General features: G+C 41.9%; 1 protein-coding gene across 2 annotated transcripts in view; it reads left to right on the top strand.

Moving 5' to 3' along the window:
* Positions 1-19,007, top strand: part of LOC310859802 (disintegrin and metalloproteinase domain-containing protein 10) — a 38,752-nt gene that overhangs the window by 12,719 nt on the left and 7,026 nt on the right. For both annotated transcript variants that reach the window (XM_083766556.1, XM_083766557.1), the window contains exons 7-10: positions 5,953-6,045; positions 6,550-6,718; positions 12,502-12,665; positions 18,734-18,905. In XM_083766556.1, coding sequence (XP_083622682.1) covers positions 5,953-6,045; positions 6,550-6,718; positions 12,502-12,665; positions 18,734-18,905 — 598 coding nt within the window. The remainder of the gene's footprint in view (positions 1-5,952; positions 6,046-6,549; positions 6,719-12,501; positions 12,666-18,733; positions 18,906-19,007) is intronic.

Here is a 19,007-nt window from a genome sequence, read left to right as displayed (position 1 = left end):
AAAAATATATATTTACACATAGTACCTGAGATAATAATATAAGGTGCGTGAGCAATCACAATACACCATGTCTTTTCATTTATTATTTGTTACGTCGATAACACATCTCAAATATTACAGAACACTGAAGTTAAGATCTCATTAAAAGGCTTGGTTCAAAGCTACAGTTGTCCAATGGTCATTATGTCTATAGGCAATCATGGAAATCCACCAATGGGTATAAAGTGTTTATATATGTTACACTTAGACTGGAATATTCTGCTCTTATTTTGTTTCCCCTAGCTTTAATGTCCAACTTTGGCTCTCCAGAGGAGAGCAATTTGTTCTGAGGTAGCACACTAATGTCTATTGAGAGCCAGAACACTAGTGCCCATAAAAGACCAAGCTGTTGCTGCTATTGGGGTGAATGAAGCCACAGGGCCTACTGCCAAGCCCTCCAAAGATGCACACAGCTGCTATAGTATTGCACACGGCACAAGGAAGAGGCCATGTATCTTCCTCCTCTAGGCCTCAGGCCACATGGTCCACTAGGCCTCAGGCCACATGGGGCCACTAGGGTACCACCCGGTGTGCCAAGGCTCTTATTGCCACCCCAACTTGGCAACCCAGCAAGGCCAAGTTCAAGTGTTGCTTGGCTGCTTTCCTGCATTACCCTCCATTTCAATTCAAACCATCAGTATGTAGCAAGACCACTACTAATTGCTTAGAAGGTCTAGCTCATAGATCCAAAGGCAGAACACGACGGCATGTTGGCTTGCTCCTCGTCGAATTGAAGTGAGAAATAAAATCGTGCAAAAGCGCTGGTTTAGGGCGGGGTAAAGTTCGATCCAAAAATAAGTCAACGTCTGATACAATCAAATTATAAAACCAAACTTTTGTTTCGGAGACAAATATGTACAGTCTACTATACACCTGCCCTGAAATCTGGTTACTGACACTCCGAGTCCAGACACGCCTACCTCCCTTGAAGCTCGCACGTCAATCAAATTCATCCCAAGGTAGCCACGCCCCTCAAAACATACTCGACTTTATGGTCATTTCTTTAATAAATGGGACCATAATTTTCCAAAAAGAATATTATGACATGAGAAATGAAACTTTAAACTAGTGACTGGAAGCAGAAAGTATTCATGACCATGTTTATTAAGGTAATACAGTCTAGGTGAAGTTGGGCCAAAATACATGGGCCTCTATGGAGCTATGGGGCTTTTTGGGTCCAGTCCAGCGCCACAACAGGCCATTATATGAACTACCGATTTCAAATGAGGCTTCACGAAATATCTGGCTGACTGCCCCCCTGGTCTAGCTAAGTAGTGTTACGGCCTCCCTTTAAAAATACGTTTACAGGCCTGGTGTCAACAAAAGCCAGATTTTCTCTCTCTACAGAAGCATACTTCACTGTGGTCACGAACGATTACATCTACATTTCAACATGACTTGACATGAAAAATGTCAAATGTAAAAAAATAAGAAGAGGAAAAAAACGTCTTAACCTTATCTCCAGTGACCAGGCTTTTATCTTCACAGATGAGTAAGGCTGGGAACGAGTCACAAGCTTACAAAATGAACCATTTTTGGTAACTTTTTGCCCACACGTGTTAAAAGTAGGCTATATATATATATATATATATATATACACCAGAAATACTTGACCAGTGTGATTGGTGATTCACCAAAGTTCCCTAATTATGAATGTGGTCATTGGTGTAACTTTTATTTTAGGATGTTTAGTCACTTGCACTTGTCATAAAAATAGCACGAGAGAAGCAAGAGAGAAACCAGGTTATGCTTTGATTGGTGACTCATTGTGAAAAGATATCCACTTGTTTACAGGCTGAACTACAACTCTCACAGTAGCGATTGTTGCAGGTCATAAATAAATTAGTCAGGTGACCACACCATGTAAACTGATTCAATAAACAGCTGCAGGTAAAGATGAATGTTTAGATCAGCTATCAGCTCCATCTCCATCTTTACTGAAGAAAACTCAGGTACACCTCACAGGGCAATTAATAAGTCAAACTTAGAAATACTCTCAAAAACAGAAACTCCAGCAGGAACATGCAGGCAGCATACGAACAGAAGACAATACAATTAATCTCAAATACTCTGACAGTCTCATTAACGCAGTAAACACACCACAGCTGGGTGCCCAGTGGAACCAGTCTCTCAATCATGGCCACACACAGAGGAACACACTGGGAATTGGGAAAGTCACTGGACAGGGTGGGACACAGAGCAGGGGCAGATAGGCCAAGATCATGACAATTCTTTACAGATAAAAAAATAATGCTTGTAACCCTATTAGATTTGACAATGTGTCTTTTCTCTTTTCAGTGTGTCCTGTCAGGCCATATGCCAGTTATTTTATGATGAACTCTATATGAGTTCTCGACCAGTAGTAGACTTGGGTAAAAGTTGACCTGGTAGACTTGGGTAAAAGTTGACCGCCTGCTGGAATTGCTGACTGCAATGCTATGCAATCTTTTTGTCTGTGTTTGTGGTGAAACGTAAAAGTGTAGCCCACATTATTAGTGTGAGGGCAACCAGACTATTATTATTGCCATATGTCAAATCGACGGCTTCATCGGGAATCGTGTGCTTGTATTATAAGAGATCCGTTGTATAGTTTCATTGTAAAAATATGATTTTTGGGGGATAAATCCCCTCCGAATTACTTACACATGATCACAGGGGTGACTTGTTGTAATTGGCTAGCAAAATTTGTGCAAGGGGCCTATGTAAGCGATTGCGGCAACCACACAGTTTTCAAATAAATGTAGTGGAGTGAATGTACGATAATTGCCTCTGAGGTGTAGTGGAGTAGAAGTAAAAGTATTGGACATTGGAAATAGTCAAGTAAACCTACAAATACCTCAAAATTGTACGTAGGTACAGTACTTACTTTACACCACTGTCGATCGGCTATATTCAGCGAAAGATTTCCCCACAATAAGGACACTGGGCATTAAGTGGTTAATGTGCAGAAAAAAAGGGGAAGTACAACAGTTGTTTGACTGTTAGGCTACTTAGTGTAACATTGTAAAGTACTCAAATAGGCTACTGTACTAAAGTACAATATTTAGTTATTTTTTTCTTTTCCTTCCGTATTCAAGTAGTATTTTCCTCAGAGGAAACTATTGTAGGCCTACCTTTACTCCACTACAATTTGTGAAAACTTTAGTTAGGCTACTAGTTACTGTGTAGAATTAAGATTTTGAGTATCATTACAAAACACGCTAACCACTTCAGCCGTATACATATTTCGGCCATTTGAAAATAGCATATCGGCTATTTTCAAAATATTTTTTTAATACATTTTGACAATTATGAAATGGGACACTCTGCGCAATGAGTACTTTTGGTACTTTATGTATATTTTTTGCACTACTTTTAGTCAATTACATTTTGAATACTCGACTTCTACTTCATCGATACTTTTACTTTTTCATCACTGGACAGAAGACAATTATGCACACCTGCTGAGACACGTGCTCTGTCCGATCTAGTCACTCCAGTTCTATGGTCGCTCAGGAGGTTATGTAACTCGATGGAGAACACCAGATTGATCCATTTTAAAAACAGATTCTTCATCTTGATAATCTAATTGGTTCAAGAAGCATAAAGGAAGGGAATTTGCCATTAGTGTCTCTTTGCCAATGAACAAATAGTACCCTCGAACTGGCCCTGTCCAATCATGCCAGTCACCGTGTCCAATTTCCTGTAAACAGACGGGACTGGCAGGAATTGGCAGTGGTAGACGGTAACTACAGTACATTTACTTTTTTTTTAGCATGCACAAAAATCATCGCATGGATGCACCTGGGACGTATCCTCAGTGATGTACGTATCCCAAGGTCATCAGGGTTTCGGGTCTGTCGAACATCTTACCAGGCGACCCAGCCGGGGTGATCAAGTGCCGACTTACGTCCCAGTAGCTACCCTCGATCAGTCCCATTAGGGAAAGACCAAGGCCGCACAATCCGTTGGAACTACTCCAGAACTACTCTGCCAGGGCTGGGAGGTACGCTTCTGGCGCATGGAAGGACTAGGCTCTGTGGGTTGACTCCTGTCCATGCCCCTCCTACGTCTCACCAGGTCCACTTCTGCTCTCACCAGGCCCAGGACCTGTGCGTTGCACCTGAGTCCCAGCACCAGACACTTCATTCAGGAATGGTGGATTCCTAAGCCGCAATGTAACATGTAAGCGATTGTGGCAACAACACTTTCAAAATTGCGACTTTACTAGTTCTTCTTGTTACCCAGATCCCTACTCCACACTTACACTTTACACTTTGTTAGCATTGTCCCAGTGCTGGAGATGAATCCCCTATCAGCATTCAAAAATGCCATATACAAATATGCCCTTTTTATTAAATTAAAACTTGTTTGTGATGGGGGATGCATTTCTCACCTGGTAAGCTCACCTATACCATATGTAAGATTACTTCCCACAGGTTCACATCTGACCCTGGGCTCTGATGTGCTACAAGTCATCACCTCTCTCCCTCTGTCACTACCAGAAATAAAGCAGAAATGCAAAAAAAACTAAAAGCTTTAAATTCTAAAATATCAAAACGACAACTTTAATGGAACATTCAGTGATTTGGGTGATTTGGAAAACCCCCCGGTCCGCCCCGGTAACAAGATGTGCACATGCACACACTACAGTGGGGGGACACGTGACAGGCCAACAGCACACACACCAAGGCCAGCCCCCGCTCGATCATGATTGGTGGAAGGCCCCTCTCTATCCTGATTGGATGAAGGCTGGGCCACCTAGCCAAAAAACGAAACCTAAGGTTTTTTGACCCCCAGGGGTTAACTGGGGACAGGGAGGAACTCCTTATATGGTCAGCACACTATATAGTACGGAGGATTATCACAACAAAACAACAAAAGAAGTGGTATTTGCTTTGGGTGCTGGGGGTGTGTCCTCATCAGTGCCCATACCAGAGGCGGGGTTGGTGAAAGGGCCTTTCTGTGTGGAGTTTGCATGCTCTCCCCAGGGTAGGTAGTGGTACCCTCACAAAAAACATGCAGTAATCGAGGAATCCTGGTCTCTAAAACTACCTCCCCCTGGCCAGCCAGAGGGAGGGGAAAGGAAACTGGTCGGAGTAACGTGTTCCTTCCACGCGCTCTGTCCGGCTGGGGAAACTCTCCCCTGTCAGGTGAAAAGAAGCAGCTTGGACTACTCATGCATAGAAGGAAGCATGAGGTCAGTCCGCTGCCCTCCCAGGTTGGCAGAGGAAGTGTAGCGCCCAGGATTACATTATATAATCTTTCCCTCTCAAACAGATTCATTCCCAGTGCGTTTTCTCTGATCTAAGGCAGTCCTTTGTTGCACCCTTTGACGCTGTGTTAATGTGACGTACATAGGAGTGTGTCAACAGATAAAATGGTGTTGTCAGTCAAAGCAGCTCACTTGTAGTGGACGTGAGCGAGGGCCTTATAATTGCTCATACCTTGCAGGTTGTCAATATTGACCACATGGAAAATCCCTGGCAGACTGTTTCTGTGTATATACCGCTTGGGTGCTTGCTGGAGTGGAAAATTAATTCATAGACTTCGACCTGTACATGTGACTGGTCTGCATGTGCCCGTCTGAGAGCAAATGACTATGCCACCCACGCTGAAAAATGTTACAGCTAAAAGTATTTAGCAGATTACCTGACTTTGTAATATTGTAACTTAGATATGGTACATGTGATACAAACACCACATTATCTGTCACTTCAATTTTGGTTAAAGCCAAACCCTGAATAGTATTTACAAATATTATTCAACTGATGCTCGAAAATAAATCACAACACAAATCTCCTCATAAGACCATATGCACACACCAGCCTGTTTGCTCAAATAGCCATTGTCTTGTGTGAATATGGTAAATGGAGACAGCTATATGCACGCACAGGGTTGTTCTGTTTTTAAGTAAGTGTGTTTCTTCTGCAGGTTTCTTCATATATCCGTGCGATAAATGATATCTACGACAAGGTGGACTTTGATGGCATCAAACTGATCAACTTCAAATTGAAGTCTTTAACAGTAAGATTTCTCAGCATGCATTTTAGTCACGTCTCAAAAGCCAAAGCTTACCTACTGTACAACCACGTCAGATGTAGGCCACTGACAACATAATGGTAATAATAATAGTTTAGTTATGCTGGCTTGAGCATTCATAATTCACGACTGACATTCATGCTCCTCTCCATTTATTTTCTTTAGACTGAACAGAATAGTAGATGCTCTTTGGAATTGTTGGAAATAGCCTGTAATGGACATAATGGGGATAATGCAGCAGTCTCAGGTCTACATGTATTCTATGGATTTCCTGGCATAGGCATGTAAGACAGTAAGAACTAAATTGGGACACAGGAGACCTCCAGCGCTAAGTTTAAAATGACTTGAAATACAATCTATTTCCTTTCTCAATGTTCTCACAGTCTGGGCAGTGTTTATCATTCTGTTCTGTGTTAGGCAAGCTACTCTATACAGAGTGGAATAATATTGTCTCTACCTATCCATCCATGTATGTTTGTCATCGTTTAGGTCATCCACGAGGAGGACAAGGAAAACCCTCTGCATCGCCCCTACGTTGGACCAGAGAAGTTGCTCAGCCTGTTCTCTGAGAGTAATTGGGGGAACTACTGTCTGTCCTACCTTCTAACTAACAGAGATTACAGTGGTGTGTTGGGCCTGGCCTGGGAGGGCAAGGCTGGTGAGATACACACTTGCACATGCGCATGTACAGTATACACACATACGCTCACGTGCACGCACGCACGCGCGCGCGCGCACACACACACACACACACACACACACACACACACACACACACACACACACACACACACACACACACACACACACACACACACACACACACACACACACTTTTGGTAGTGCTGACACAGTAGCAATGCTGCACACATGGTAGTGAGGGGGTTATTAGGCTAAATGCAATGTGCAAACCCATCGTCAACAAATAAAGAAAAAAGAGCGCCCTCTTTTCCTTTGAATTTGATGCGAGTCAACAGTCTCTATAGGCTAAATCACTCCAGTCTAATAATGGGTGGAAAGCTGGATGGAAAGCTCAAATGCACATGGCCTAAGATAAGTGACTTGTTGCAGAGTATTATTTAATAAATAATAAATATTTGCTGACATCATCTCATGATCGTGAGAGGTTATCAAAATAATTGAAAATAGATGATGTGGTTCAGCAGTAAATGATAAACACATGTAGTGTGGTAAGGAGGCTCTGAGTTGGGGGACATAGAGATTGTGAAGTGTGTACTTCGCTGGTGTTGTTTTCCTGCCTGGCCAAGCATGTCTCCATGTGAATCCTGAGAGCCAGGGAACATTTGCTCATTCTCTGGCTCTCACCATTCATATCCCCAGGGCCCAGCGTTGACACAATGACACAACACAATATGGCTAGGCGCCAACAACACTGTGAGGGCAAACATGTTAGGCTAGTTTCCAAGTCAGAGTGAGGTCACTTACTTGAATGTTTAATCTCCGGAACCCCAGGGAGCAGGTGATTTTAGAGGAAAAGGAATGCACCAAACTGGCTTGAATTGAGCTGTATTTTGTAAATGCATGACATATAAATGCCTCATGGTGGCACTATAACAGGCCGATTCACATTTTTACCTAGTATAACTGCGCGAATCTGCATGGAACTTTGCATGCATACTCCTTAGAGGCCAACGAAAAACCTTTGACCTGCCTTTTATAGCGCCACCAGGATTATTTGAATAATATCTGTCCGATATTTCATATTCCATCCTAATTGGCTAATTAGCAGGAATGTGAATAAATCCCAGATTTTCACATTGGCCTGTTATAGCGCCACCAGCAGGAGGATCTTTGCAAGACCCATTTTTGGAACAAAATGCTTCAAATCATGAATTTGAACATCCACTTGCCATCAAATGCGTAAGAAAGATGGCACCCTTTTCACATTGGCTTATTATAGTGCCACCAGGAGGCCACAACAACCTACCTGAGACCTGTGCTCCGTGGAGCACTATTTCTATTTTAATATATTATTGGCTCTTGACTATACTTGTACCTGTTCCCGTGTTGCATTCTTTCTGTTATTTTTTACTTCCAGCATGTCTTGCTGTTTAATTGTTACTGATGAACCATTGCGCAGCTACTGTATAGAGTAGACTATATAACTCTTAATGCAGGCTTATAGAAGTTGTTTTTGTTTGGGAGACCAAAAACCAACGTGAGTGAACTCCTCAATTAACATTCCTGGGTGATTTGCATGTGAAGCTGCATTCCCCTCTGGTCTCCTCTGAAGACTTTGGGGTGCAGAACTTACAGAATTAGTAAATAGATCTTCTCTAAAGATATAGACCTAATGAGAACCACTAATGGAATCATTGTTATTTTGAGCCCTGGATTTCTGGTTAAAAATGTTGAATTAAAGTGGATATATTGTATTTTAGAATGCAATTCCATAACCTACTCGCACGCATAGAGAACATATACCAGTGATACATAATGTTCAAACCAAAATATGTGTTCTGTATAATCACTAATAATAATTTGCTTTCTGGATGCCTTATATTAGACTGCATGTATGAGGAAATCAGAATCTGCAGAAGTGGACCAATATGGAAACAGCCAATGACAGAGAATGTGACACGTCTTAATGTCACGGTGGCCTCATGGGTCTGGTGACAAAGCGCACACTGTGTTGTTTTTGTTGTTTTGGAAGGAGGCGGGGTGGTCTGAGGTTGAGTGTGTGGGAGTAGGAGGTCCTTCTTGCTTGTTTCCATTACATTGTCTTTTTCACAACTTGTGATTGGCTTAACTGAGGGGTGTGTGAGCAGACCTCCTTGATGGCATGTGATCAGAGGGCACTGAACCCTTGACACACACACACACACACACACACACACACACACACACACACACACACACACACACACACACTCGCGCACACACACGTGCACACACACGCACACACACACACACACACACACACACACACACACACACACACCACCTACAGACCACCTTAGTGAGTCGGGTGACCGCATTCCACGACACGGTTACCATGGTGATGGATGACCATCAGTCACTCAAGTCTACTCCTCTGACCTCTCCACGCTGCAAAACCCTGAGCGTTAATTTAACACTTGTCGTGTCGAAGTGAACCTTTCAGTTCAGTTCTGCTGTACAGCTGGGTGAGGATTTGGGGCTCTATAAGTTAACCTCCACGCCACTCAAGCTTTCCCATCTGTAGCATTCCTCTCTCTTCTGTGCAGTATACTGTACTACCAGTTGCTGAGGCATGGATGGTCATTTTCCAGACTTTATGCAGAAATGTAAACAGTACAAGGTACTAAAAGGATAACACAAAAAGTCCTGGGGACTTGTTTCCTATGTATTCAATTCATCAACATAGCATGAAAAGAAATAACACAATATTGTGTTAACAAATACAAAACACTATGTGTACAACGTGTGTGTGCATGTACCTCCTTGTGGTCTCCTGAGGTGGTTTTTCAGGCGAGTTTTGAAAGAATCCAGTAGCCTTCCGCAATACGAACCCATTTCTGAACTCCCTCCCGGAGCTGTGCTGCCTCATGCACAGTCCATTTCAAAATCGTTGTCAAGGCTTAACATTCCTCTCCAGCCTGCCTACAACCATGTTTGTGATTAAAGTGTATTTCAATAAGATCTGGATTTACCTGCCTAGCTAGATAGACTATTTCATGATAAGAGCAGATGTTCAAAGATTTGGTGCGCACCACTGACTTCAGTCCGTTTCAATTTTCAGATTCAGTATTATATGTCACGTGAAAATGGTGATATTTCCAGTGCTTTCCAAACAAGGTAGGATCAGTAGAGGTAGACCCATGACCTTCAGTAGATCTTATAGGTATTACTAGCACAGGGAAAGTATTTTATGGGGCCCCATCGCAATTATCTAGGAAAATTGCTGTGGCTAGCCCAGCATACACATCTCATCTGATAGTGAGTCCGTTTTTGTGAGTTGATCCTTGTGCATTTTATGATGATGTGAGTGGATCTATGGGTGTTGAACCCATTCATGGTGGATGAACATTAGTATTCTGCACCACGTGTGTGCATTATGTGTAACTGATATTGTGTGTGGAGTGTATGTTTATCCAGGGTGCTAATAATAGGAGTCTTTCTAGACGGCTCTACACAAAGAAAGAGGAGGGGGACAAAAAGCACGGTCCATCTCAGCCATACCAATACCCTTGCCAAAAATTCCAGCTTGGACGGGACACGCAAAACACCCTCTGCTGTAATACTCTTTCTAGGAAATCCAGCTCCCTGAATAGCCCATTGGGGAGGGGGGGCATTTTAGGTCAAAAGCGAAGACTTGGTCGATACATTTTGATGTGATTAATAGTTTATCTGGGAAATGCTGGCTTGTCTGCTTTAGGACATGAAAAACATATTCAGTATTATATGTGCACTCAATGCTCCTATATCTACTGTGTAGCGTGGCTTTGTCCACTGAAGTGGGAGAGCATTTGATGAAGATCCCCCTTCCTCCCTTATGTTCTTCTAGGAACTCCTCAAAGGCTGATACTTCCTAAATACTGACCAAAACAATTATGTAATATATTAACATACAAACTACTTTGTGTTTCTGCCACAGAGGAGTTGGCCACAGAGGAGGTGGAGTTTGTTTTTGCCCTCTATGTTGCTTGTTCGTCACAATGCATGTCAGTCAGTAAACCCAAACTTCTCTGAAATGACAGGTAACTTGAGCAGATGTTTACCTTCCCCCAAATAACCTGATTGGTTCCACTGATCTCATTATGCAAGAGCTTTTACGTAAATCTCACGCGCATGGGAACTGCTGAGACATCCTGCCTGAAGCAGACGTGGGCATACATGGAGGAGGGAGTCAGGGACCTGAGGTGTTGTTGATGGAGGAGGAAATAAAAGATGGAAAGAAGTCCATGGATGTATAGGAGCTTATAGTCAAACTGCATGTAGATGTTTTTTGAGCAGTGCAACCACTCCAAGGAACAGCAATGTCCCTATGTCCACGTACCTGTCCCTATGTCTACGTACCTGTCCCTATGTTTAGAGTACCAGTAGGGGCAAAAGTGGCGCTGTTGTGCTAGAAACGGAGAGAGAGATAGTGTTACACTGTTGTCTGCTAATTACAGAGAGAGAGGGAGAGGTGTCTGCTAAATGCTAATTCCCCCACACAGTAACTCTGTCATTTCTCGACCATTTCGGATGCGGGACGGCTCGCCGGAACCGGGCTGGCACCCTGGGCACATTTTCCTCCTGTGGGTCTGGAAGTTTCGGGGACCCACCGGGGACACCCACACAGAGTTGCACCACTCAGTTCACACAGGTGTGATTTCTTTAGCAGAAACCACAGCTTGTAGATATTACACTGCCACAGTGGGCTTTGTAATGAGCAAAAATTACCCTGTTTATGGTAACATCATATGAACTACGAACTAATTGAATTTGAATGTCCTATTCTACCATCAAGAAGTACTTTTATATCCATGTACATCTTGCCATAGAGACCATCACAGAACATAATCTTCAAACTGTCTGTCCTAAAGCCAGGCTGTCTAGCTGAAAGATTATGTCACAGCTCTGCCATGCTTCCATCCATGTGAACAAGACCAGCTGTTTGCAATTTTGAGAGTGATTTTCAGTATTATGTAAACCAAAAGACGTAGAGGGCCATATGAAACCTTAGGTCGGCTTTGAAGTGTCACAGGGTGTGTTCAACAGGTCTGTTTGTCTATGCCTGCACGACAGGGGGGCCACAAGTCAATAAAGCTACGGCAGCAAAAAACCCACCAATGTTGGTTTAAAGTACAGTATTTCCAGGAGGGCAAGGCCAGTTATGAAACTGGAATGGAAAGTGAGTTAATTTGCATAATGTAGAACAAAGCGGACAAAGCAATACAACGTTTCCGCCTAACCCGCCTTCTCAGGTATGCTCTGACCTTTGACCTCACTTCAGGGCAGCATATTGATCATTCCTCATGAAAATATGTGCAGTCCTTCCCAATTTGGACCTTGGCCTTGGCCTCTGACCTTTTGTATCCAAAAGAAAGAAAGTTATGGTACAGTATATAAAATTACAAACAAACAAACAAACACACACACACACACACACACACACACACACACACACACACACACACACACACACACACACACACACACACACACACACACACACACACACACACACACACACACACACACACACACACACAGATAACACCTTGCCACTGCTGCAATCAGGATAAAGGGCAATATGCACCAAGCACTATAATGGTATCTATAATGTTCACCATTGTGTATCCTTATGGCTATAATTACAATGCTTGCTGTGAACGACCCTTAACAATTATTCAAAAGCTTCAATATTGCTGTTATCATGACATTGTCACTCAAAGTGAAATCTGCCGACTTATACTCTGATTTCCACGCCTATTCTCTCTCTTCTCTCTTCAGGTAACTGGGGAGGGATTTGCTCAAAGCATACGACCATGCGTGACGGTCTTAACTCCAGTCTGAATACAGGCCTGATCACGCTTCAGAACTATGGACGCTACCTGCCACCCCGACACGTCCAGCTGACCCTAGCCCATGAACTAGGTCACAGTCTGGGATCTCCGGTCAGTATCCTATAGTGTTGTCTGTAATGCATTGGTTCCCAACGTGGGGTCCAGGGACCCCCAGGGGTCCTTGAGAGAGTTCCAGGGGGTACCCAGCTAAATGATAATTAGGAACTAAATGGACCCTTATGGGGTCAAATGGAATCAAATGGAGATTTGTACACTCTCAGAGTTAAATTAACTTTGATTTTACAATATATATTGGGGTCCCAGAGATAGAAATGCCATTAAATGGGACTGTAGCCTAATTCAGATCAAACCGGGGGCCCTTGAAATGAAAATGTTGAAAGTCACTGATAGAGCCGTAAAGATATTCTCTTATGGGGGTTCTTGGTATATATTCTCTTATGGGGTCCGCTGGCTAATGAGTGTCATTTTGGGGGTCCTTGACATGAAAAGGTTTGGGAACCACTGCTGTAATGAGTGTAGAACATACAACATACAGCATACAGGTAGGCCTACTTACACACATCTTCGTACTGTCTTGTATTACCTCCTTTTGTAATCTACAAAACTTTTTTGTGTCTCTGTTTTATGATAGTTTTGATCTGAATTCATCTGGTCAGTCTTTTTTATGTACTAGAAAACATGTTTTCAGAACATTGTGTACAACTAACTATATTATTCTATTAGCCTGATTCACATGGGACATCCTTATCAGCAAGAATTCAAACATACCCCTCCCCTGCACACACACACACACACACACACACACACACACACACACGCACACGCACACGCACACGCACACAGATGCACATGCACACAGTCATACACACACAAAACACAGATTCACACAAGCCCCCTTTACCCACCCATGGACATGCACACATGCCCCATCCCCCTTGGATGAGACCTTGTTCAGATGCCAAATAGTGTGTGGTTTGTTTTTAACGACTATAAAGTATGACCAATCTCTGTGATCTGGCTGATCTGTTTACCCCACAGCTTCCCACATGGCATGTTGTTTGTGTTGCACCTTAACAAATTTTCTCTGAATGACTCACCTCTATGGACATTATACGTTGGCCCTAATTGAGTAGTCTAGGGGTAATTTATAGGGGCTCTTGGCTCAATTGCAGATAAAGAGATAAAATCAGGCCCTCTAATTGATAATCATAGTGGCCCTCATCTAAGCTTCAAAGGCAAGCTTAATTCATTTTCTCTTACATTCCACACGCACGCACGCACGCTGTCACACACGCTGTCACATACACACACACACACACACACACACACACACACACACACACACACACACACACACACACACACACACACACACACACACACACACACACACACACACACACACACACACACACACACACACACACACACACACACACACACACACACACACACACACACACACACACACACACACACACACATGCATCTCCCCACTTCGCACACAATGTTCTCTACATTTAACAGCTGTTAAGACAGGCAACCTTTCCCCCCATTATCTCGAATGCCACATACTGCCCCCCTCTCTATGACATCTGCCCCTTTCCTCCCTTCCCTGTGTTATATTCACACTTTCATGGGCTAATGAATCTTCCCAGGCAGTCTTGGACAGATTTGTTCTGCTTCACTATATCTCTGAACCTTTATAAATTAGATAATGTGTCTCTAGCTCTGGCATACAGTAGGTATCAGTCACTGATGCACTGACAAGCATGTCTCATTGCTTCCAGACCAAATGCAGAGACATGAGAGAGGGGACGTCACATGTAGATATATGGTAGTAGTGGGGGTGTCAATGCTGAGTAGAAGTATTCTTTGGCCTACTTCCCTTGCACCTAATGTACATGCAATGTCTGACACGTACTCACGTAGGCTGCTGAGATGATGAGTGACAGACCCAAATGCTGTTTGCAAAACATTTGTTCTTCCTTGTATGTGTGTCTTCGTTTTATGATCAGAGATCATAGTTTTGATCTGAATTAATTAATCTGAATTAATCTGGTCAGTCTTTTTATAGTCATATTATAGTTTGATTTAAATTAAATTTAAAGAAGCACAACATTTGGTGGTTTCCCTGCAGGTTGTTCATAACTACAATTACATTAAATGACCATAGAACAATAAAACAATAAAACATTCTGGAGATTTTTAACCAGGGCCAGTCTTGGGCTGGAACCAAGACCCGAGGGGCTCAGTGTTCTGTTTTCTGTGTTCCTCATTAGATGGTGGAACAGAACAGAACACTTTCTGCCTGATCTGCCAAGATACAACTTTTCATTACTTAAAGGACAACTTTAGTTTTTTTCAACCAAGGTTCATGTTTTAGTTTGTTATTAGATAAAGTAAAAGATGAGTGTTAATCTTTTTTCATTTGCTGCTTTCTTTCGTTTTAGGGATTTTAGCTGTTTTTGACAGGGGGGCGGGGGCATTCGAGCATGGGGCTAAATATGAATTTTTTAACACAATTTTATGGTGATTTCTTTTTTTATGGTTTACTATAGTCCTAATAAACGCCAGGAAATTACATCTGGCCACAGAAGATCACAGGATCTACTGAATGTAAAGGAGGCCTACTGGGGGAAGGCTTATACTGTGTTTATAGGCTCAATATGTCAGTTTGTCACATTCAATAGATCCCGTGATCTTTTGTGGCCAGATGTAATTTCCTGGCGTTTATTAGGACTATAGTAAACCATAAAAAAATAAATCACCATAAAATTGTGTTAAAAAAATACATATTTAGCCCCATGCTCGAATGCCCCCGCCCCCCTGTCAAAAACTGCTAAAATCCCTAAAACGAAAGAAAGCAGCAAATGAAAGAAAATGAACACTCACCTTTTAGTTTCTCTAATAACAACCTAAAACATGAACCTTGGTTGAAAAAAACTAAAGTTGTCCTTTAAGAATATGATTGTTTATTTAGTCAGTAAACCACACCAATGCCAGCGGGGATATGGTTTTGTTTTATGTTTTTTTAATAGTTTTCTTCTTCTTGTGACCTGAATGATTTGAAACCAGGCTTATACAACAAGAGCCTAGAATGAAATATTACCTCCCTCTGATTCATAGACATCGTTGATAGCATTTTCACTATTACCGGATGACCTAGAACGTGGTTTAGGCAGCTTCTGAACAAAGCAATAAACTATAACTGCACTCTGTCGAGTGCATACTTGCTTGTTGCACACTAGTAGGCCATAAATGGCCAACTAGTGCGCAAGCAGAGCGCGCAAGTACTTTCGACTGCTGTAAACTGTCAAATCTCAGTATCTCTGTGAAGGAACGTTTGAAATGTATAATTATTAGATGTAACTATTTGCTACCTACCTACTTTATGCATATAAACACCTAGTATTATTAAGTATGGTTCAAGTTTCTATCTATATAAGAAATACAGTTTTATCGATGTAGATATATTCTGGATCCCTTTTTAGTTTTTTAAAGAAAAATAAATCATTGATATGTGATGAAAAAAAAGGTATATAAAGTGAATTAAAATATGTTATACAGTATAATTATTCTGTAAACTGTGGAATCTCAGTATCTCTGTGAAGGAAAGTTTGAAATGTCTAATTATTAGGTGTAACTATTTGCATATATACGTATGACTAGCTCTAAATGCGTGACATACGTATACATATACTATATATAGAGTATGTAGTTGTAAGTTGATTAGCGGTATACTGTGGTTACTTTGCGCCAAAAACCGTGCCAGCCAACCCGCCATTTGATGCGTATGCAAATAAAACAGCAGATTTGTGCCTGGTTTGCTGGGACCAGATTACATAAATTACCATATTTCTTATGTCATCATTGAGAGCTAGTCATACATATACATACCACGTACTCTGGTCCCAGCAGATCAGGCACAATTGACTATTTTATTTTACTGATTATGTATATAGTATACGTATGACTAGCTCTAAATGATGACGTAAGACATACGTATACATATACATATACTATATAGAGTATGTAGTTGTAAGTTGATTAGCGGTATACTGTGGTTACTTTGCGCCAAAAACCGTGACAGCCAACCCGCCATTTGATGCGTATGCAAATAAAACAGCAGATTTGTGCCTGGTTTGCTGGGACCAGATTACATAAATGACCATATTTCTTACGTCATCATTGAGAGCTAGTCATACATATACACACCACATACTCTGGTCCCAGCAGATCAGGCACAATTTGCAAATTTATTTTTACTGGTTATTGCGAATGCACTGAGCACTAACTATGAGACCCTGCAGATCATGTCTGTCTGTGTGTGTGTGTGTCTGTCTGTCTGTCCCGCTGTGACACCACCTGCCCGCCACCAGAGGGCGCAGCTGTAGCACACACACACACACACACACACACACAGGGCGCAGCACACACACACACACACACACACACACACACACACACACACACACACACACACACACACACACACACACACACACACAAACAACCACACACACACGAGCTGCATTCGCTTCCCGCGTTTGCGCGTCTTACTTGTGTATATAGTATACGTATGACTAGCTCTAAATGATGACGTAAGACATACGTATACATATACATATACTATATAGAGTATGTAGTTGTAAGTTGATTAGCGGTATACTGTGGTTACTTTGCGCCAAAAACCGTGACAGCCAACCCGCCATTTTATGCTTATGCAAGAAAAACAGCAAATCTGTGCCTGGTTTGCTGGGACCAGATTACACAAATGACCATATTTCTTACATCATCATTGAGAGCTAGTCATACATAAATTACATATACACACCACGTACTCTGGTCCCAGCAGATCAGGCACAATTTGCTATTTTATTTTTACTGATTATGTATATAGTATACGTATGACTAGCTCTCAATGATAACGTAAGACATACGTATACATATACATATACTATAGAGTATGTAGTTGTAAGTTGATTAGCGGTATACTGTGGTTACTTTGCGCCAAAACCCGTGACAGCCAACCCGCCATTTTATGCGTATGCAAGAAGAACAGCAAATCTGTGCCTGGTTTGCTGGGACCAGATTACACAAATGACCATATTTCTTACGTCATCATTGATAGCTAGTCATACAAATACACACCACGTACTCTGGTCCCAGCAGATCAGGCACAATTTGCTATTTTATTTTTTACTGGTTATGTATATAGTATACGTATGACTAGCTCTAAATGATGACGTAAGACATACGTATACATATACTATATAGAGTATGTAGTTGTAAGTTGATTAGCGGTATACTGTGGTTACTTTGCGCCAAAATCCGTGATAGCCAACCCGCCATTTTATGCTTATGCAAGAAAACAGCAAATCTGTGCCTGGTTTGCTGGGACCAGATTACACAAATGACCATATTTCTTACGTCATCATTGAGAGCTAGTCATACATATACACACCACGTACTCTGGTCCCAGCAGATCAGGCACAATTTGCTATTTTATTTTTACTGATTATGTATATAGTATACGTATGACTCAATGATGACGTAAGAAATATGGTCATTTGTGTAATCTGGTCCCAGCAAAACAGGCACAGATTTGATGTTTTTTTTCATACACATCAAATGGCGGGTTGGCTGTCACGGTGAAAGAGACTGGGCGAAATGATTACTTGCGTGCTCTGCTTGCGCAAGTAATAAAGTCGATCTCCTAGTGTGAATACCAGAGAAATCCACAATACCAGCCACATGTATGTTCATTCTTTTGTTGATATACATACTAATTCATATATCCACTGTAGACTGTAGATCCATTGCAGATATATCTTTTAATATAAATCAGTGCTATTGAACACCCTTTACGTCTGTATGTTGTTTTGAAAATATTGAACCAATGGAATGTAGTAAAAAACGCTTTGGACAAAACCTCTTAACTCCATTGGATCCTCAAACTGCCTGCTAAAGCAACTAACTCCACCACCTCTCCCCCTCTCATGGAAGTAATTGATAATATAGAAAGTCACAACACCAACTTTGATGAGGCAGTACTTGCTTTCTTTTCCAAATTAATTAATTTCCTGAAAAATATATATTTTTCATTTCCTGAAAAATGAACATTACTCATCTCCCATGTTTTGTCTGTTTGCCAGCATGATGAGGGCTCCAGCTGTGGGGACCTCGGGTCTCGTGGAGGCAAAGGCAGATACCTGATGTTCCCTCACGCCACGGACGAGGTCCGGGAGAACAATGACAAGTTCTCCCCCTGTAGCGTCAAACACATCAGCAAGATCCTAAAAGTGAAGAAGGATGACTGCTTTATAGGTGAGGGGGAATGGAAGCTGTCTAATAGATACCACAGGTAGACGCTGTCTACCTGTGGTTCTCTTCTCTTCTAGATCATTGCTGTACATCATCTGCTATAAG

This window comes from Protomyctophum parallelum (genome assembly GCF_964188405.1).
Source record: "Protomyctophum parallelum genome assembly, chromosome: 6".
Taxonomy (NCBI): Eukaryota; Metazoa; Chordata; class Actinopteri; order Myctophiformes; family Myctophidae; genus Protomyctophum; species Protomyctophum parallelum.
This window is presented reverse-complemented; position numbering and strand designations above follow the sequence as displayed.